The following is a 21,721-nucleotide window of genomic DNA, read 5'->3' as shown; positions in this document are numbered from 1 at the left end:
TAAGTCATACAGAAAAGGTTATGTCTTTGCCATAAGCCTTTTCCTGGAACACAAGAGATTGCTGTGTGGTGGTTGGGGGAGTATCTTAACTCTGTTCTCCAAGGGCACAAGGCTCAGGTGGAGTTCAACAAGGTGAATGAATATCATTTTTTGCTCAACAAATCAGAGGGGTGAATAAATTCCTAAGTGGAGCCAAGTAGGGTCCAAGAAATAATCTCTTAAGGTCTCTTTTTGATATTGTTTCTGTAAAATTACATGAACCATTTGTAGAGAGGTCATGAAAAAGTTCAGTTGTTTTAAAGTCCTAGACATCAGATATCTTTTTTTAATCAGGTATTATTTATTTATTTATTTTTAATTTTAGATAATAAAATACTATCATCCCCATCAGATATCTTTTAAAAGGAAATGCCTGAGTGGCACGTGGGTGGCTCAGTCACTTAAGTGTCCAACTCTTGATTTTGGCTCAGGTCATGATCTCACAGTCCTCACATTGAGCCCCCTTATCAGGCTCTGTGCTAGGAGTGGAGCCTACTTGAGATTCTTTCTCCCTCTGCCCCTTCCCTGCCTGCTCTCTAAGTCAGTCAAAATCAATTAATCAATCAATCAATCAATCAATCAATCAAATGGAATGCCTGAAATGAAAAGGGAAACATAAGGGCACCTAGGTGGCACAGTTAGTTAAGTGACCAACTCTTGATCTCGGCTCAGGGCATGGTCTTACAGTTTGTGAGTTAGAGCCCTGCATTGGGCTCTACACTGATGGTGTGGAGCCTGCTTGGGATTCTCTCTCTCCTTCTCTCTGCCCCTCCCCTGCTTGTGCTCACTCTCTCTTTCTCTCTCTCTCTCTCTCTCTGTCTTTCAAAATGAATAATAAAAATAAGTAAATAAACTGAAAGGGGAAACATAAATGTGAAAGTCTGTACCAAAGTAAATAGCCTCAGAAGAGAACCTGGTGTCCAGTGGATTCTAAGAAGTTGGTGGAGCACCATTCACTGAGTTCTTTGAAAGCTAAGGTGTGGAGGCTCTTGGTGATGTCATTCACAATTTGGTTACCTCTTATGTAAGGGCATGTGTAACCCAGTATCTTGCCAAGCTTCCTTTTTGATCCAGACAGTGGCTTGTCCGGGGAGTAATCCAACCCTGCATGGTCTACTATGATGATAAACGCTTGAGCTCTTCAAGGTTTAAATGAAGTCATCCGGGCTTTAGCTCACAGCGCTTCTTCAGATCCTGAAGGGAAAGGCCTTTGCAGCACACAAAAGGGGTATGGGTGGTCAGGTTTTAGTTCTTGAACACATTGAGTCAAGCAAGAGGGAGAAAATTTGGAAAATTTAGTTTAGAGAGTAGTAGCCAGATATCGAAGGAATCTAGAACTGAACTGGTAAGTGTTAATGATTTCTGTGCAAGGTAATAGGATAACTTCTGGTCGGATTTGCAGGAAGGTACCCAAACTGGTTTTTCCACAAGCAGGGAGAATTCACTGAAATCTCCACCAGAGAAGACATAGTCTGCATATCTACCAACTTACTGAAATTTACAAAGTGCCTAAATAGAGTAAAGGCAGTGAACAGGGCTGTAGTCTGATAACCCAACTTTTGCTAACTTGGGACTAGAGTCTGAAGAGTGTGCTATAGTTTTGCACTGAAATACAAAATTTCTCTCTACAAGCATTCCTCCTTTTAATCAAAGATATTGGCAAAGAAAGATTATTCTTTTTTTTTTAAGTTTATTTATTTACTTTTGAGAGAGGGAGAGAGAGAGAAAGAGCACAAGTAGGGGGAGGGGCAGAGAGAGCATGCCAAGCTCAAAACCCAGGAACCGTGAACTGAGCTGAAATCAAGTTGGACGCTTAACCAACTGAGCCACCCAGGCATTCCAAGAAAGATGATTGTTTTTATTTTATTTTATTTTATTTTATTTTATTTTATTTTATTTTATTTTTAATGTTTATTTATTTTTGAGAGACAGAGAGAGACAGAGTGTGAGTGGGGGAGGGGCAGAGAGAGAGGGAGACACAGAATCTGAAGCAGGCTCCAGGCTCTGAGCGGTCAGCACAGAGCCTGACGCGGGGCTCGAACTCAAGAATCGTGAGATCATGACCTGAGCCAAAGTCAGATGCTAACCGACTAAGCCACCCCAGAGCCCCTAGAAAGGTGACTCTTGATCATAAAATAAAGTTGGTCTTATTACTTACACAGTCACAGCAAAAATAGTAATCTTTCACATAGTGCTCTTTCAATTTGCTTTGTTGAAAGTTTAATAAGAGATGTCAGAGTATGCTTTTAAAAGCCTCTTGAGCCAAGCCAAGAACTTGCCATCAGATTTCATCTGTGGCACATATAAACTTGGGTGAACTCTCCTCTCAGATTCCCTAAAATATCCTAAGTTTCCTAGGCCTGCGAGGCAGTGATCTTCATTACTCACCCTATAAAACAGATACAAGTCTAGTTTTCCTAAGCATGCTTTGTAAGCATTAGCGTCATAAAATTAACCATAGTTCCTTAAAAGTGATCATATCTGATTAAATGTACATTATTCTTTTAAACATTATTCTATTAAACTTTTATTTATTAAAATATTATTCAATTAAACTTTATCCAGCTTTGACCACCACAATTAAAACTTCCTTTCTGAGAACCTTCTACAACTTTATATATCCATTTGGATTTTTTCCTACACTTTCTTCCTTCTCACTGTGGTACAAAGAGTCATTTTACTTGGGCACAAAACTACTCTCTTTTTGCTTAACAAAAAGTCATCCTGAAAACCTTGCATACAATGTTGTTCCTCTCTGTCATTATTGCAATGTTGTTCCTCTCTGTCATTATTGCTGAGACTTATTCGCATATATTGGTTATAACTTTAAACCACAGTGACTTCTAAGAGGTTAGATAATTTTGACTGTAACACACTACTATTTTCAGCAGACCATCAGAGCTTATGAATATACAACTTATAACTTTTTATAGCCATACACATCCTGGGGCTGCAAAAATGAACACATTCTTTAACAGATCCAAATATATGGCCTCTCTGTTTCACATAAAAATGAGAGGCAAAAAGTACATAAAAATTGCGTAAGCTAAAAATTATGCTTTGCAATGAGTGTCTCAGTATTCATGCAGATTGATTTGTAGTTGGAGGTGTTTTGCAAGCATTGAAGTCTCACTTAGTTAGCTAAACAGGATGTTTTCTCTGTGTATAGCTAGTTTCAGGCATACAAGCATTTCTAATCTCAGCTCATCAATCATGAGACAGAGAATGGAAGTTAGATGTTTTGAGTCTGCCCACCTCATCAGGTTTCTTGTAAAAGGGGCTTGTCATGGGTAAACGATGGAGATATTTGCGAGTTTTATGAGGACCACGAATAAGTTGGATAGCAAATCTTATTTAAGTGGGAAAAGGTGGTTCTTTATGGTAAGCCATTTCTCAGAACACAAAAAGGTGAAAGAACTTTGGAAAACAAAAGGTTGGGGCATTTCTTTTTTCTTTTCCTTTTAATGTTTATGTATTTAGAAAGGGAGAAAGAGAGAGAGAGAGAGAGAGAGAGTGCGGGGGGGGGGGGGGGGGCGGGGCGGGGCTCAGAGAGAGAGAGAGGGAGACAGAGAATCCCAAGCAGGCTCCACACTCAGCCAGGAGCCCAATGCGGGATTCTATCCCACAAACCCTGAGATCATGACCTGAGCCAAAATCAAGATCTAGATGTGCTCAACTTACTGAGCCACCCAGGCACCTCTATTAAATTATTATTAAAAGAGCTTTAGACCTTGGTACTGACTTAACTTCTTTGATTTGCACTTCAGGCTCTGCTCACATTCTTCCTTGGTAAATTTCGTACTGTCTGGCTTGTCTTTGACATTATTACCAACCAATTCAGTTCAGGAAATATGTACTGAGTTTCCACCATGTGCTAAGTAGTATGCTAAATGCTGAAGATCCAGAGATAAATAGGATAGCACTGATCTCAAGGCAAGTGTTAGGCAGAAAGAATTGTTATCAAACAGATCACAATGCAATGAAGTGAAATTATCTAGGTATGCACAGGATTCCTCAAGTCTCTATGAGACCACAGAGAAGGAGTTCAGACCCCCGGGAGGAAGGAGGCCAGAAAAGGCTTCAAGTCTGTGATAATATCTGAGCAGAGAATTAAAAGTGGAGTGGGGCTAGCTATAAAAAATATGAAGGAGCAGTGGAAACATATTCTACACTTAGCGAACAGCATGAGAAATAGGAAAAAAGTCCATGGATGCTATATACAGGGAAACTCAAAGCAATTCAGTAGGTATTATGAGTATAAATAGTAAAGCTAGGAAAGATTAATGGAAGTATTACTTTGGTCATCAGTGTTAGGGCTCCTATCTTTACATCAGGTGTGTGTTTCATATATTTGGCCCTCCATTTTCATTGTCGCTTTTGTTTGTATAGAGTTTTGGTCATTTTCAGTTTCAAGCCTGTCCCAGATGCCAAGACATATGTTACTGTTTCATAATTAAAAGTGCTTCCACTTCTCATCTTTCTCATTTTAAAGCTTTCTGTGCAGACTGAAAGGTCTTTCTGTATCTAAAAAATTCTATTCATGTGTTAAAGTATATTTTTCCAGCTAGTATATTTTTTAAAACATTTACATCTTTCTTTCCCCTTACAACCCCTTAAAACAACTCATATTTACTGACTACCTACTATTTTTTGAATTAAAAAATATAGATATCTTAGGATAGTGCATAGCTATTATCATTTTATATTAGCCATATTTTGTTTCCAAATTATTTGGACAAGCATTAAGATCTAATATATAGTTCAGCAGACAGCCTCTCCTCTGCTGTCCTGCCCACCACTCCCTTGGGTGTGTTCAATAAACTTCTATCTCCTTAAAAAAATATCTAATATATATTTCACCATCCAGGGATTTTCTCAAGGTCATAGCATAGAAAAATTTAAAGTCATTTCTTTTCCTTTTTTTCTCTTTTATTTAAAGTTTTATTTATTATTATTTTTAAGGTTTATTCATTTTTCAGAGACAGAGAGAGAGCATGAGGGAGGGAAGGGCAGTGAGAGAGGGAGACACAGAATGTGAAGCAGGCTCCAGGCTCTGAGCTGTCAGCACAGAGCCCAACAAGGGGCTCAAACTCACAGACCCTGAGATCATGACTTGAGCTGAAGTCAGATAGTTAACTGACTCAGCCACCCAGTCACCCCTAAAGTTTTATTTATTTTTTAAAGTAATCTCTACACCCCTTGTGGGTCTTGAACTCACCACCCACAGATTAAGAGTCGCATGCTCCTCCAACTGAGCCAGCCCCAAGCCAGTTATTTTTCTAACACAGTTGCTTAATTTTATTTTTCTGTTCTCTCCCTGTCTCTATGGAGGTAGTTTTAATCATGCGCAACATAAACAGATGCAGGCTTAATTTATCCAGGCATTGTGTTAAGAGGAAAGGGATAGTCCTGCCCTACTCTTTGATGACCAAACTGGATGTAGAATATTAATTCCAGCCTGTTCATTATCAGAATGGGCCGCTGTGGCTGGACGGTTTCCAACAAAGATATCAGAAGGCCTTTAAAAGCTAGTGTTGTGTGAGGGATCCGTGAAGCCAGGAAGGGGTTAGTCCCCTAGGACTCTGAGATCCTCCGGACCCATTTGTCTTTTGTTGCTGTTGTTTCTTCCCCTCTCCTGGTTAATAGCACTAGGCGCATTGCTGGCGCCGCTTTGGGCTGTCCCCAGACTCAAGGTGCGAGGGTGGGAGAAGGTGGTCATTTCCAACTCAAGAAGACTTCTTCCAGGCTCCTGGGTGGCAGACTGCTCCAGAGCTAATCTCGTTTTCAGTGACAGCGACAACTATTTCTACGGCTGGTTTCCTGGATCCGCCTCCCCACCCCCTCTCGGGGTCCTTTGCCCCAAAGGACTTTGCCTTTCCTTTCCCAGTTGGACACCTGGCACCCTCCACAACCGGACATGCCCGCAAAAGCCCGAGGGCGGGAGCCGCTCCATCTGACTCTTCCACCTGGAACACATCCAGCAGGAGGCAGTGCCCGAGGTGGCGACGCGACAGTGAAGCCTGCACCGGGAGCTGCCCGCCGGGCTGCCCAGGTGCCTCGCTTTCGGGACAGAGCGGGCAAGTGCCAAGCTGGGGCCGCGGGAGCCGAGCCGGGAACTGCGTTTGCCCGGGCCGAGGCGGAAGCCGGAGCATTTGGGGGACGGGACCGCGGGAACCCGGAAACGCCCGGGCCGCACCAGCTGGCGGCGGCGAAGGCGGCAGGAGCCGGCAAGCTCTGCGCGTCGGGGGTCGCGGGGGACCCAGCGGGGCTCCGGGCGGGGCTGAGCCGCCGCCCGGGGTGCGCGCAGCCGGCCGAGCTGCGCGGGAGGTGAGCGTGGCGCGCTCCTGGAGGGCGGCGGGCGCAGGGCAGCCGGCTGCTGCGGCGGCCGGCCAGGGCGCGAGAGGCTGCTGGCGGGGGGCTGGGGGGCGGGGGCCCGGAGGAGCTCCGGGAGGAGGAGGAGGGGGAAAAGGTGTGCGGGGGCGCTGATGGAAAGTCCGAGTGAAGGGGACCGTGTCGAACTCAGCAAGGGTGGGAGCGGGTGAAGTGACGCGTTTGTACCTCCGAGGGAAGACGTGCGGAATGTGCTGGGTGGAGGAGGGAAAAGGGCCCGAGGAAAGGGGTGTGTCAAGCGACTGAAAACAGCGCTGTGAGCCTCAGAGCCCGGGGCGTGCGGGGCCAGGTGGCCCGTGGGCCCGGTTGGCGGTCATTCCTTCAGTGAACGAACCTTGGGCTCCTGCTCCGAGTGTAGCCTCGTGGTAGGCGCTGATCCACCAGACCAGGACCCTGCGCTCAAGAAGCTGCAGGGACTTAAGGAAATGGAAGTGCTGTCCTTGGTAAGGGTAGTACATAGGCAAGGGCTGTCCGAAGCTGGGTGGGATTAATATCAGAACAGGTTGTGTGTGTGTGTGTGTGTGTGTGTATGTGTGTGTGTGTGTGCGCGCGCGTGTATGTTGGGGGAGGGTTCTGAGTGTCGAGGAAGGTAAGATGTTAACATTTATTTAAACCAACTAAACACCTCTCGGGAATGCTGGTTCACATGAGTTAAAGAATGATATTAGATGTAATGGGCCAAAAAAATAATAATAAATGTAATGGGCCTTGCTTAGCAAACCACTTACACTTCATTACTTTATAGTGGAAAAGACTGAATCTTTTATTATGGCCTATTACATGCAGTATTTGAAAGTGGAATCAGAGTTTTTGGTTTTCCGTCAGCATTCAGCTTGGATAGTTAAAGATGAAATGTGGTAGTTTCTCACTTGGTGCTCTTATTTTCATTGGTAAAACTCGGGTTGTTTCCTTTAAGGTAATGACTTTTTAAGTTTACATTTCTGGTCTTAACATTTCCTCCCAAGTATAGATTCTACTTTTTTCAGCATTTCAATTTGCTTCTCCCCTATTTCATTCCCACTCCCTGTGTGCGAAATGTGGTGCTTCTGCCCTCTTACTTGCACTATAGCAGTGACTTCCAAACTGAACTTGCTTCCCTCAATCTGCTCCTCTTCCAGTCACTCCCTTCCATACTGCTTCTTAAAGATAGGGAGCTTATGCAGTCCCTGGTTACTTCCCTCAGAAATATTCCGTGACCCTCTATTGGCTCCCAAACAAATGTAAGATGATTTAGGGTGGCATTCAAAGCCTTCAATTGGAGCTGTTCATAGCTCCGCTCAGATCGATATATCCTTTTCATTTTTTAAAATTACTGTATCCCACACAATTCTATTTTTTAGCAAAACCACAGTACTTGCTTGGAAATGTTATTTCTGAACATGGTCTATGCCTACCTGCCTTGGTCTTTGCTTGTATCCTTTATTTTACAAGGAAGGTCTTCCTTACCATCTTTGTAGAAATTCTACTTGTTCTTTAATGCCACCTTCTTTTAAAAAATATTTCTTATTAAGATATAATTGACATGTTACATTATATTAATTTCAGGTGTACAACATAAGGATTTGATGTTTGTATATATTGCAAAATGATCACCACAATAAGTCTAGTTAAAGTTCATTACCACACATAATTACACATTTTTTTCTTCTGATAAGAACTTTTAAGATCTACTCTCTTAGCAACTTTCAAATATATAATACAGTATTATTAACTGTAGTCACCATGCTGTACAATATCCCCAGGACTTATTTTATTTATAACTGGAAGTTGACACCTCCTTTAAAAAAAATTTTTTTTAATGTCTATTTATTTTCTAGAAAGAGACAAAGAGCAAGCAGGGGAGGGATCAGAGAGAGAGAGGGAGACACAGAATCAGAAGCAGGCTCCAGGCTCTGAGCTGTCAGCACAGAGCCCCACGTAGGGCTTGAACCCACAAAGGGCAAGACCGTGACCTGAGCTGAAGTTGGATGCCTAACCAACTGAGCCACCCAGGTGCCCCTATACCTCCTTCTTATAAAGCTTTTTGAAGTCTACTATTAGTCCAAAGTATTCTTTTTCTTTCTTTCTTTCTTTCTTCTTTTTTTTAGGTTTAATTTTGAGAGAGAGAACAAGGGTGGGGTAAGGGCAGAGAAAGAAGGGGACAGAGGATCTGAAGCAAGCTGTGAGCTAACAGCAGCCAGCCCAGTGCAGGGCTTGAACTCAGGAACCATGAGATCATGACCTGAGCAGAAGCTGGATGCTCAACCAACTGAACCACCCAGGTGCCCCCAAAATATTCTTTTTCTCTTGTGTGCTGAGCTTTGTAATTTTATAATACTTGTTAAATTTGTACTTTACTATGATTATTTGAGGAATTTATTTATACTATCTCAAAGATTTATTACTAGGGTCAAACATGGAACAGAAAAGCAATTTCAGGGATACCAGGGTAGCTCAGTCAGTTAAGCATCTGGTTCTCGATTTCAGCTTGGGTCATGATCTCCATGTTCATGGGTTTGAGCACCACATCAGGCTCTCTACCCCCCCCCCCCCCCCGCCCCCCACCCCTCCCTTGCGCACAGGCTGTTTCTCTCAAAATATATACTTAAAAAAAAAACTTAAAAAAGAAGCAATTTCAAATATAATATTATTAATAAAAATCTGAAATAAGGTTATACCAAAACACAAGAATTAATCCTTGTCTCTAGGATTACTTGTATCACAATTTGTATCAAGTTGTTCAGCTTCAGCTTACAGGGCTTTAGCAAAAGGGCAGTTTTTGTTCTTAGTGATTCCAAGTTGGAAGAGTGGGAGAAAATTGAAAATGTTAGTTTGGAGAGTCAGCCAGATATTGAAGGAAACTAGAAGAATTCAGGGTCCAGTCCGGTTTATAGGTAGGTAACAATACCTCAAAGACATTGAACAGGACTAGTATCTGATATCCACAATACTGTGCTACCGAAATACAATTTCTTTTTCTCTACAGTATCTCTGTTTCTGCAAAAATAAACACAGTAAGACTATTTGTTTGCAAAATAGTCTGGTTTCATGAAGCTTGGTCTGATTAGTTATGTAAGAATAGGGATTAACCATCTAGGCTCTTTTAAAGTCTGCTTTGCTGGAACTTTTCAGAAGGAGTCTCAGAGTGGACTTTTAAAAGCTTCTCAAGGCTGGGAAGCCAAGCCAAGGACTCGCCATTAGACTTTGCCAGCAGTACCTTTAGAATTGGGTGAATTCCTATCTTCTGTCTTCTAGAGGTTTCCAAGAGATCTTGAGGTTCTTGGGCCTGCTAGGAATTGACCTTCCTTACTCCCCTGGTGAGTTTAAGAACCCTGAAAGCAAGATACCAAATGGCTTTATTGTTTGTTTTTTGAAGGGACTTTATTGGCTCTATAAAGTCAATCTTAGTTCCTTAAAGCTGTCTGGTCATATCTAATATTACACCCATCCTTCTCAAATGTGACATTCCAGTCAAAACTTGGGCAGTATAGCCTGTGTTTCCAATTGTGTCTTGTTACTGGAGAACAGATTCTTATTCAACTTATGCAAATAACTATGTTGTCATAAATTAAAAATACTATGAGTTTCTGAATTCTGGAGGAACTAGGTAAGAAGAAAAAGATAAATGTTTCAATTCTGTTTACAAAGGTACGCTTTACCAAATTGATGTAAATTATAGAAAGCTTGAGAGAAAAGGTTTCCTTAACTCTTTTATACAAAATGTTAAAGAACCAGTAATGTTTCAAACAAAAACTCATAAAAATTATAATCATCCTCATCTATTTATTCCATCCCATTTAATTAATTCTTGTTTTGCTTGATCTTGGATTAGTAGTTTATGAATCTATCAGTTTTTTTCCATGGAGTTCTGGAAATTCTTCCCCAGTCCAATGGTATGATCTTAAAGTTATCAGAAACCTGTATTCTAGAGTACTTGTGAGAATCCTTTCCATGAATCTTTGAGAACAAGCATTTTTGGATTGTAGCAGCTTGTAAAAGCTTTCATGAAAGCATCAGTGTAAAAAAAAGAACTATCTGTAACTGACAAGTCTTAAAATGGCCATTGTTAAAGATCTGAGGACAGTTCATTTTAATATAGTTGACAAGGATATTTGGTTATTTCTGTGACACATATTTTAAGATGATAACTGAAATTATGACTGATAGCATTATACCAGGATAAATCAGATTTGTAAGGAACTTCATACAATTTCTGGAACCATATTAATAACATTTATCCATACAGATATAACCTAAGAAGGTTAAATATCACTTCTTATTTGGCAATATTTTCTTTTATATATATATATATATATATATTTAAGTTTTTTTTTAATTAATTTATTTTGATAGCATAAACTGGGGCGGGGGGGGGAGTGGTCTGAGAGAAGGAGAGACAGAATCCCAAGCAGCCTCTGGGCCATCAGTGCACAGCCCAATGCAGGGCTTAAACTCACAAACTGTGAGATCATCATGATTTGGAAGCTTAACCAACTAAGCCACCCAGGCGTCCCTGACAATGTTTTCTATATAATTTAACATATCAAATACACCTCATTAGTTTGACATCTTTCTTTTTATAAGGAGAGAGAATATATCTTTTGAGATGTTTCAGGGACCCTCTGGAACAAATCAAAGTTCTAGCTCAAAAAGACTTCATTTAGAACTTGATTTTTGGGAATTTTGCCAAACATATTAAGTTAAAGAAAAAAATTTTTAACGTTTATTTATTTTTGAGAGAGACAGAGTGCAAGCAGGGGGGTGGGGGGGGCAGAGAGAGACAGAATCTGAAGTAGGCTCCAGGCTCTGAGCTGTCAGCACAGAGCTGGATGCGGGGCTTGAACTCATGGACCATGAGATCATGACCTGAGCCAAAGTCGGACGCTTAACTGACTGAGGAACCCAGGCACCCCCAAACATATTAAGTTTTAAAATACATGATTAAATGGGATCATAGGTCCTATGAAACAATACTTCGTTATCTATTTAACCAAAGTGACAAACACATTGAAGGCAAATACTGAAAGTTGCATAGTTATATATATTTATATATAATAAATATAAATGAACTCTTTTAATAGAAAAGACTCTGTTTTCTTAAGTAATCAAAGACCGGATAAAGAAAATGGGAAGTACAGGAAGTTATTTTGATAAAACATAGGATCTTTGTTTTCTAGGCAGATTACTTAAAAGGTAAAGGAAAACTTTTCACAATCTTATCAAGAGCAGACCCATAGTCCAAGAAAGCTTTGCTCTTTTAGAAGAGACAAGACTCAATTCTAGTTTTGCATCAATGTACTTTAGATATTAAGGCTCGTTTTTTATAACCTTATAATTAACGCACTCAATTTTAGCCATCATGACCACTTGAAATAGGTATCTCCTCTACTCTCTTCCCAGCTTTCTATATCCGTTTAGTTTTTGTCTTTTATTCTGCTCTTTCTCCTTCTAGAACAACGAATTATTTATTCTATGTTAGGGCAAAATTACTCTTTTTTTTCCTTTAGCAAAAACATATCTCCATATCATATTTTTTTCGTACCAAAACACGTCTTACTTTCCTTGTATATACTAAGTCCCCTCACCTTCTTCCTAGTATTTTAATTACATATATTAATTAGAATTCTTTTTTTTTTTTTTTTTTTTTTTTTCAACGTTTTTTATTTATTTTTGGGACAGAGAGAGACAGAGCATGAACGGGGGAGGGGCAGAGAGAGGGAGACACAGAATCTGAAACAGGCTCCAGGCTCTGAGCCATCAGCCCAGAGCCTGACGCGGGGCTCGAACTCACAGACCGCGAGATCGTGACCTGGCTGAAGTCGGACGCTTAACCGACTGCGCCACCCAGGCGCCCCTATTAATTAGAATTCTTAACCTTAATTCTAGTGAAAACTAGGAAGTAATTGTGAAGTGTTTGTCATACACCAAAATTCTGTACATTGGCAAATTTATGAATACTTCATTTCCTCATTTCTAGAGCTATATGCTTCCTCATGGTATAATTTTTTCATTGTTTTTCAACGTGGTACAAAACATGTTTGCGAACAGACCCAAATACCCCTGGTTGCTTTTTAATAAGAAGCAAAAAGTAGGTTAACTTACATTCAGTTATTAATGTTTCACCATTTTGCCTTATGTGGGATGATATACATATTCAGTGAATATTCATCATTTCACTTGACTTAGCAAAACTCTAAGGCTGTAAGTTACCAAAGATATTTGGTAAACTTTCAAGCAGACATATTATAAAAAAAAAATTGTTGAAAAGTTCATTTATGAATTTTTATATTTTTTAACTTTTTTACATTAAACTTACAGTTATTTAATTTGGTTGTTTTAAATAAATATGTTTAAATTATTCATGAAAATTTCATGAGATGGCAACTAGCCATCTTATTAAATTACTTTTCCTGCTGACTAATTTTGTAACACAGAGATAACATATGCTTATTTGACTAGTAAACCCAGGTAGAAAAGCTGTATGTCATTTATATTTAATGCTGACAACTCTGGAGATATATCCATTTTTTGTTTGGCTGGTTTGGTTTTTTTTTTTTTTTTTGCTTTTTTGAACTAATTCAACAATATTCTTATTTGCCAAAGATTAACTGAGTCATGTGAACTTAAAATTTGAGTTAGTTTCTGTATTTCTCTGAGAGAATACTAAATTAATATAGCACTTCTTTTTCTTTAATTCAGTTAAATTGAGCTCTTTTACAAATTAATTTTGGCAAGACCATCCAAAGGTAGAAAAATGTCACACATCTAAAACATACAGAAAAACACAAATAGAGATCTTACAGCTTTTCTTTTAAGTTCTTAAATTATTGTACCATGTGTCAGGTACAATAATACAAAAATCTCTAGTTTGTAAAAGAACAGTTGGATCCAAATTGTGTTTATGGCAGATGGAAGAAGATAAGGTTACCTGCTCAGATGGCTAAAGCTTTTTACAATATTTGTTGAGAAGACTTTGAAGATTATTCATTTGCCCAGTTTCCAAATAGCTCCATTTCCCTTTTCAGCATCAGGTAGTTGCTTCTGGGTAGTTTTCTCTGACTCCTGCTGCTTCAAGTTCAAGTGACAGTAGGCATCTGAGGGCTGAAGTGGGAAGGGAGAAGTCTTGCACGTGGACAGAGGGATGGAGGAAGTAGGGGCCTGAAGAATTCAGGGAACTGAATGGAAGATCTGAAGGTAGCGAAAAAAGGAAGGGGGAGTGGAAACCATGGGAAGGGAGAGAGGTCTTAGAGGAACAAGTTTGGGAAGATGTTAGGTTCCCCAAAGAAGCCAGTGAAGTTCCAGATTATCCTCAGTAAAATCATGCCACCAAGAGGGAGGTGGACAGAGTTGGCAGAGCATATGGTCCAGGGGTTCAAGAAGAGGTTTCAGTTGACTGTAAAGTTCCCATGGGAGGAACAGGATGAAATAGAACAAGAGCGGCCTTAAAAAACAAAAAACTCCCATCAGGCTCTGAATATCAGCTTCCAGTTAGACTAACTTTTGACCAGAGAGCTCCTTTAAAAAATCCCTTCAAGGGGTGCCTGGGTGGCTCAGTCGGTTAAGCGGCCGACTTCAGCTTGGGTCATGATCTCGCGGTCTGTGAGTTCGAGCCCTGCATCAGGCTCTGTGCTGACAGCTGAGAGCCTGGAGCCTGTTTCGGATTCTGTGTCTCCCTCTCTCTGACCCTCCCCTGTTCATGCTCTGTCTCTCCCTGTCTCAAAAATAAATAAAACGTTTCAAAAAAAATTTTAAAAAATAAAAATAAAAAATCCTTTCAAATATCTCATTATCTGTCAGGTTTCAGCTGGGATAAACAGTAAATATTCCTGGCAGTATTGAACTCCTTTAAAAATATTTTTTTTCCTGGGATGCCTGGGTGGCTCAGTCAGCTGAGCATCCAACTTTGGCTCAGATCATGATTTCAGGGTTCATGGGTTTGAGCCCTGCATTGGGCTCCATGCTGACATCTGGGATCCTGGAGCCTGCTTTGGATTCTGTGTCCTCTTTCTCTGTGCCCCTCTCCTGCTCATGCTCTGTCTCTCACTCTCTCTCAAAAATAAACATTAAAAATAATTAAAAATAAATAAAATTTTTTTCTTTTTTTTTAAACCAAGGGTATACCTATCAAGTGACTCAAAACCAAAACCAATACCATTTATAACTTAATGAAAGAGACATCCCCAAAGAAGGTAGAAAAGTTGCAGCCCTCCAGAACCACTCCCAAAGATAGCCAAAAGAAAGAGACAACACCTCATCCCACCTCATCCTACCTCCCCCCCCACAGCTGGCAACAGTGAGTAGGATGCTAGTTTCCAATGGGATGTGACCCACATTTCTGTCCAGCTCCTATTCTATATTCTGTATTCTTATATTCTTATTCCATATTCTTCTGGCTCCTAACCTGATGGTTGAGCCACTTTCACACTCAAGAACCAATAACCAGCATGCCCCAGGCAAGCAGAAAGCCAAGCCAAATTCTCAGGGCACAAAATGAGGCAAATAGGAAAGTAATAGCTGTACCTTGGGAGACAAGGATCAGTAACCAATGGGTACCCCAAACCAAATTCCCAAGACTGTTAATTCAGAGAACTAATATTTACAAGTGTTTTTCTTCTGCTAATCTGAATTTGGAAAGGAAGAGACAGTGAAAATTTACCTTCCTCTCTGGACTGGGCATTACTGACAAATCAAGGAGAGCTGGTTTTGTAAGAGTTCTTACCGTTTCTGGCTTCTGCCAGTTCTTCCGGGGTCCATCTGTAAGCTCTAGAGTGAGCCGGGTATCTCAGCAATCCCATCCTTTGCCACCAGGGGACATACAGGGGAGGAAAATAATTTTCCCTCTGATATTCTGAGTTCCTAGCTAAGACCCTTACAATAAAAGATTAACAAGAGAAAAACAGTTTATTAACATGTGTTCTCCATGTATACAAGGTATACATACACACTCAGGGAAAATTAGAAACTCATAGAAATAGCTTTAGCATTCAGGATTAAATACCATTTTAAGAGGGAAAAGAAAAGGGACATGTAGGTTTCATAGGGGAGAGTAAGTGATTTTTAGGAAAGATGAATGGGCCCTTAGAAGAACAGATTGGAGGTAAGATAGTTTGTGACAAGGTTTATCTGGGTGTGGTGTTAATTTCTAATCTGCTCTCCTATAGTGACTCAATCCTCCCTGGTTGATGAAACCCCTTTGGGGAGGGGATTTATGACAACTGAGTTCCTTTTAGAGGATTTGTTTTTAGGCAGATAAGGGAGGTTTGGGAAAGCCTCCCCTGCTTTTGCTGTTAAAAATTGTTAAATGCCCAGGGGCACCTGGGTGGCTCAGTCAGTTAAGCATCTGACTCCTGATTTCTGCTCAGGTCATAATCTCACAGTTTCATGGATTTGAGCCCTGCATCAGGAACACTGTCAGTGCAGAGCCTGCTTGGGATTCTCTGTCTCTCTCTCTCCACCTCTCCCCAACTCTCAATCTCTGTCTCAAAAATAAATAAATGAACAAACATTAAAAAATCTTTTTTCTAAGTACCTACAACTGAAAACAGCCAATATGCTAAAGTGGCATATTTTTGGGGTGGCATGTTCTATTTCCTTTCATCCCCATTGTAAAGATGAGAATATTAAAGGTCAGACAGGTCAAATAATTGACCGTAGGGTCTACACACACTATTTACACTGTCTCAGTTATATTTGAAATGGTTATAATTTGTATCCTCAGATGTGCCTTTCACTCAGTAGGAACTCAATATGATGAATGCATGACTGGATAAACATTAGAACCAACTCAGTTGGTTAAAGCCCAATCTTATCATTCAGTAGCTGTGAAGTACAACTTTTGAACTTCTTCCTTCTGAAAGTTTTAGAGAAGGAACTTTCTATTTGATATTAATCTGTGGAATTTTTGTGCATGTTTAGGAAACTACAAAAAAATTAAGAGTAAATTCTTGATCTGTCTGGGTAACTGAAATCAAACCAACAATTACTAATGTCATTGAACATCTCCATTTGAATATTATCAAACCAGCAGTTAATATTTTTATTCATGTGTATGAATTTATTATTAAAGTTCAGATCAATGTGAATTGGTAGTGCAACATTAGATTTCGACCCTCTAAACAGCAAGCATATTCTAAGTATATTCAACTTGTCTCCTTTAATGAAAGAGTGTAGTGCTGTGGTTATATATTTTTAGTGGATTTTTAAGTGTCTTTTGCTATGTAGATTTGAGAGTGTTTGGTATACAATATGAGAGTTTTTACTTTATAAGCTTGAATGTTATCCGGCTTCTCTACCTAAACTGGCTACTTAGAATTCTTATTAGTGTATCATTTTTTAGATACCACTCAAAACCCAAAGAACCAGTTGCTGTCTGAAGATAAATGTTTTGATTGAAAAAGTATGCTGGATCAGGTAATATAGTAGAAATTAGAGCTTAAGATGAAGCAGAAACTCTTAGGTCACAACAGGTAAAATGCTAAAAAAAAAAAAAACAAAAACATTTTAATAAGAGAGTGCCTACATACAACTTTATACCTGCTTTACCTACTTTTTCTGTAAAAGTTGGATGTGAAGTTTTTTCTAAACTCATGTATTCTTTAAAGCCAATTTTAAACATTTCTAATAGTATTTTTTAACATGAGTAAATCTTATAAATATATTCAATGAATATTCAAATAAAGCATTGTATTTTAACCATTTTATCTGATTGATACCTTGTAATACTCATAACTGTGCCACATGTGGGGTACATACTGTTTTTCCTCCATATTATACATGAATGAGAGGAGGGACAGAGAGGTTAAATAGTTTGCTTTATTTATCAAGTGGTGGGGACAGAATGTGAAATTAGGCAATCTGAGTCCAGAGGCATACTCTAATTTACTATGCTGACTGTCCCTCTAAAACTTAGACTTCCTTAAACACTGAGCCTTCACTGTGAAGACCATGCAAAAGACTTACTGCAAAAACTCATAAGCCATGAATTGGTAGCTTTGAAAGAAGTCTTGCTTTGTATTTGAGCTCTGACATGTTATGCAAGGCATATAGGTATTAAGTAAATTATATACTTAATATCTCAGAACCTACAGAGTTTTAAATCTATAAAATGAGTGATTCCTCCTTTTACAGATTAAATGAGATTTATTTATTTATTTTAAATTATTTTGTTTTTAGTTTATTTTTTGAGAGAGCAGGGGAGGGGCAGGGGAGGGGCAGCCCAAACAGGCTGCACATAGCACAGAGCCCAATGCGGGACTCGAACCCACAAACCATGAGATCATAACCTGAGCCGAAATCAAGAGTGGGACGCTTAACCAACTGAGCCACCCAGGCGCCCCCAGATTAAATGAGATTTAAATGAGATGATGCCTGTAAAGCACCTAGTGCAATATCTGATGAGCTGTAGGGTGCTCAGTAAATGTTCTTTTATTAATTTAACATCTCTTGTGAAGTTACAATTATTAGAAAACATTTCATGAGAACCAGTTTCTGCATGGGTGCCTCTACCTTTTATGTATTATACAGAGAAACTTAATTCACAAGGATCATTCTAACCTTCTGAGAATTTACTTATTGTGGAGTTTACTTATTTTATAAATCCAATACAGAGTAAACGCCTAGTATGTGATAGGCACAGGTAAGGAAATGCAAGATATACAATGATAAATGAAACACAGAAGTGCATATATGTCAACAAATTAGATTAATAAAATTTATAAGTGGTATTATAAAATACAAGTATAAAATTACATTGGAATATAGTAGAGGGAAGGCTTCAGTCTCCTTGAAACTTAGGAAAATTTCACTGAGTAGACTTGTATCTTAAGGCCTATAAATGTACAAGTTCTACAGGTAAAGAAGAGGAAAAGTTTTTTAAAAAGGGATATTTGTTCAGAGAATGCACGAAGAAAAGTGTCTGAGACAGGTCATAGTTTATGGCAGGGAATTTAGGTTGGGGCCAGATTTGTGAGGGACTGCGTTATGTGAGTTTGTATTGTATCTTCTATTTGTAGGGAGTTAGTTAAATTTTACAAAAAGAGAAGGAATGTGATCAGGTCTACAGTTTATTAAGACGTCGGCTATATGGAGGATAGAGCTGTGAGAGTATGAAGGCTGTCCCATCAGTTAGTAGGCAGAGTGCCATGAGACTTGAACAGTAAATATTGAATAAGCATAATCAAAATGTACTCATAATCTGTGTATGAACCCATATATACGTAATCTCCTAAGACTGTAGGCTTACCTGGGAGTGGTTGCAATTTCCTGTTTAGAAAGGGCGGTGGTTAAAAAAACCACCACTACACAGAATTTGAATTCTAATAATGGAATTTTGTCCTTAGGGGAGGGTGGTAATCTTTCCTTAAATACCCAAGCACAGTTAATAGCTAGAGTTAAAAAAAAACAAAATTTGTCCTTGACAGTCTGTCAAACTATAAACCCATAAATACCAGCTCATTCTATATGTTCTAATTTCAGTTAAATTATTTTAAACATGTTTTTCTAAAATTTTTACCATTTGTGAGTGGTGCAAAGAAAAACATCCTAAGGTCCCTGATCTTTCAGGTTTTTCCTCAGGCTGAATTAAATAAATGGCTAATCATCATTCTTGATTATCCTTGTACATTTTAATACTTAAACATTTGAAAAATGCTGTAACCTTGTTATTAATGTTAGTGCTTGGGTAATAACACTTACAGAATTATTATGTTTGGTTTTCTGCATATACATAGATATGTTTTAGATGGCATGTTCTGACTCATGTAGTATAACTGTAACTGGACAATAAATCATGTTTATTTTAAAAATTTTTTTTAAACTTTTATTTTTGAGAGAGAGACAGATGTGAGCAGGGGAGGGGCAGAGAAAGAGGGAGACACAGAATCCAAAGCAGGCCCCAGGCTCTGAGCTGTCAGCACAGAGCCCGACACACAGGGCTTGAACTCAAAAACTGTGAGATCGTGACCTGAACTGAAGTCAGACGCTTAACAGACTGAGCCACCCAGGCGCCCTGGACAATAAATCATGTTTAAAGGAGTCAATTTGAAAATAGTCTAGTGTGAACAGAAAATTTTAGATTGGGAATTGTTTTCTAGTTTATAAACTATATCTGATTATCTGCTATTAATATTTTAGGTTATAAAAAACAAAGACATGAATAAAAATGTGATGATCTGTGTATTCTTTGTCTTTCATGTCCTTTAAGATAAGAAAGAAATGGATGTTTTCTAAAATAAGCACTAGTAGAAGAATTATTTTGTAACATTTAGTTAAGTCCTTACCTTCCCTATAGAAATGTTATTAACCATTTAGTTTTGTGAACCAAGTGGATGGGCTTCAAATTTTCCGTGACAGAACATCACTAGAGTAATATCTTATTTATTTGGTATCCTTGATTTTTTTCCTGAGTCTGGCATTTAGTTTTAAAAATATTTATTAAGCACAAACTGTGTGAGAGGAACTGTTGTATGCACTCTTCAATGTAAACCAGTTTCCTGGTAACTGATTTATTCGTTTGAGTACTGAAAACTTAATTTTATTTTCTTAAAAAAAATTTTTTTTTAACATTTATTCAATTTTGAGAGACAGAGAGTGAGTGGGGAAGGGGCAGAGAGAGAGGGAGACACAGAATCTGAAGCAGGCTCCAGGCTCTGAGCCATTAGCACAGAGCCTGAGACAAGGCTCAAACTCACAGACCTGCGAGGTCATGACCCCAGCTGCAGTCAGATGATGCTTAACTGACTGAGCCACCCCTGTGCCCCTGAAAGCTTAATTTTAACCAGTCTTCCTCCTAAACATTTTAAATGCTTTCTGCCTAGGTAGACATAGAATGGAGAACAATTAAAAATTTAAAATATAGATTCTTGTATTGATTTCCTGTGGCTGCTGTAACAAATTATCCCAGCTTGGTTGCTTAAATGAAGAGAAATCTATTCTCCCAGAATTCTGGAGGCCAGAACTCCAAAATCAGTATCATTAGGCCGATAATCAGAGAGGCTGGTAATCAAAGACTCTGGAGGCTCTAAGGAAGTATCCATTCCTTTCTTCTCCCAGTTTCCTTCCTTGGTTTGTGGCTGCATTACTCATGGACAAGGCCAGCATCTTCAAATCTCTCTCTGGATCCATCTTCACACTGCCTTCTCCTCTTACGTATTTGTGTTCTCCTTTTCTGTCTGTCTTTCATAAGGACACTTGTATTTAGGGCTCATTTAGCTAATCCAGGATAATCTTCCTGTCTCAAGATCCTTAACTTAATTTCATTTGCAAGATCCCCTTTTCCAAATAAGGTATCATTTACAAGTTCTAAGGATTAGGACCTTTATCTTTGGGGGCCATTATTCAGCCTACTACAATCCTCAGACATATTTTAATATATGGACATGTGCTAGGATATAGAGATTGTAAAAATATACAGAATGTAGGATCCTGGGGCCCTATGAAGTTGTAAAGTCAATTTGCTTTTTATTTCAAGTCCTTGACAGGATCAGACTTTGGATTTCTTTTTTAGAAATACTGACTTTGTAGCTAAAAGAGGTAAGTTGTTTTAAGGCAGTCATGGAAACTTTCTGATACCTTGCTTGAACCATGGTCTGTGAATTTAGGGTCTCAAGTTCATTATTTTTTTTCTCCAAGTCTTCTAGTTACCTTGGAAACAACAAATGAACACCATTAGATGCCAATTTCCAGTAAAAAGTTTGTGGCAGCAACTACTTGATCACCTAAAGCCTTATGTTGATTATAGGTATTTATAGACGATAATTTTTTTTTAAGTTTATTTATTTATTTTGAAAGAGAAAGAGAATACCTGTGCACACACTGGTGGGGAAAGAGCAGAGAGAGGGGGAGAGAGAGAATCCCAAGCAGGCTCCACGCTCAGTGAGGACTTGACGTGGGGCTCCACAATCGTGAGATCATGGCTTGAGCTGAAATCCAGAGTCAGACGCTTAACCAACTGAGGCACCCAGGTGCCCCTACAGGGAATAATTTAATTTCTGCCTTAACATGATGAACTACCAGTGGCTCCTTTACCACTGGTAATAGGATCATTAATGGCCTTAAATCTAGTCAGGTCAGAAAAGTGATTCCAAATTACTATCACTGTGGTTCTGTTACCCTAGAAACCACATTTGGTACCAAAAACTGTATCAGGGTTCAATAGAGAAACAGAACCCTTCACTATTATAGAATAAGGGATTTATGATAGGAATAAGACCTGTGACAACTGTGAGAGAAGCAGGGGAGTCACGGTCAAAAAAGAGAGTGGTGAAGGATTCCTGAGAAGTCACTAAGCAGCCTTCCTGAAAGACTAGTGTGTATA

The 21,721-nt window shown here is 39.2% G+C and overlaps 1 protein-coding gene across 5 annotated transcripts in view; it reads left to right on the top strand.

Moving 5' to 3' along the window:
* Nucleotides 1–5,920: 5,920 nt before the first annotated feature.
* Nucleotides 5,921–21,721, top strand: part of SLC35A3 (solute carrier family 35 member A3) — a 57,395-nt gene continuing 41,594 nt past the window's right edge. Inside the window, exons 1-2 of one of the 5 annotated variants that reach the window (XM_060624994.3) lie at nt 6,261–6,366; nt 8,251–8,421. Coding sequence is in view for 2 of the 5 variants with exons in the window: in XM_060624991.3 (XP_060480974.1) it covers nt 5,957–6,091 (135 nt within the window). In the remaining 3 variants the exon portion in view is untranslated. The other 4 variants (XM_060624991.3, XM_060624995.3, XM_060624993.3 and 1 more) reach the window with 4 other exon arrangements.

This window comes from Panthera onca, chromosome C1 (genome assembly GCF_046562875.1).
Source record: "Panthera onca isolate mPanOnc1 chromosome C1, mPanOnc1 haplotype 2, whole genome shotgun sequence".
NCBI lineage: Eukaryota > Metazoa > Chordata > Mammalia > Carnivora > Felidae > Panthera > Panthera onca.
The sequence above is the reverse complement of the archived record's forward strand: the minus strand, read 5'-3'. Positions and strand labels throughout refer to the sequence as shown.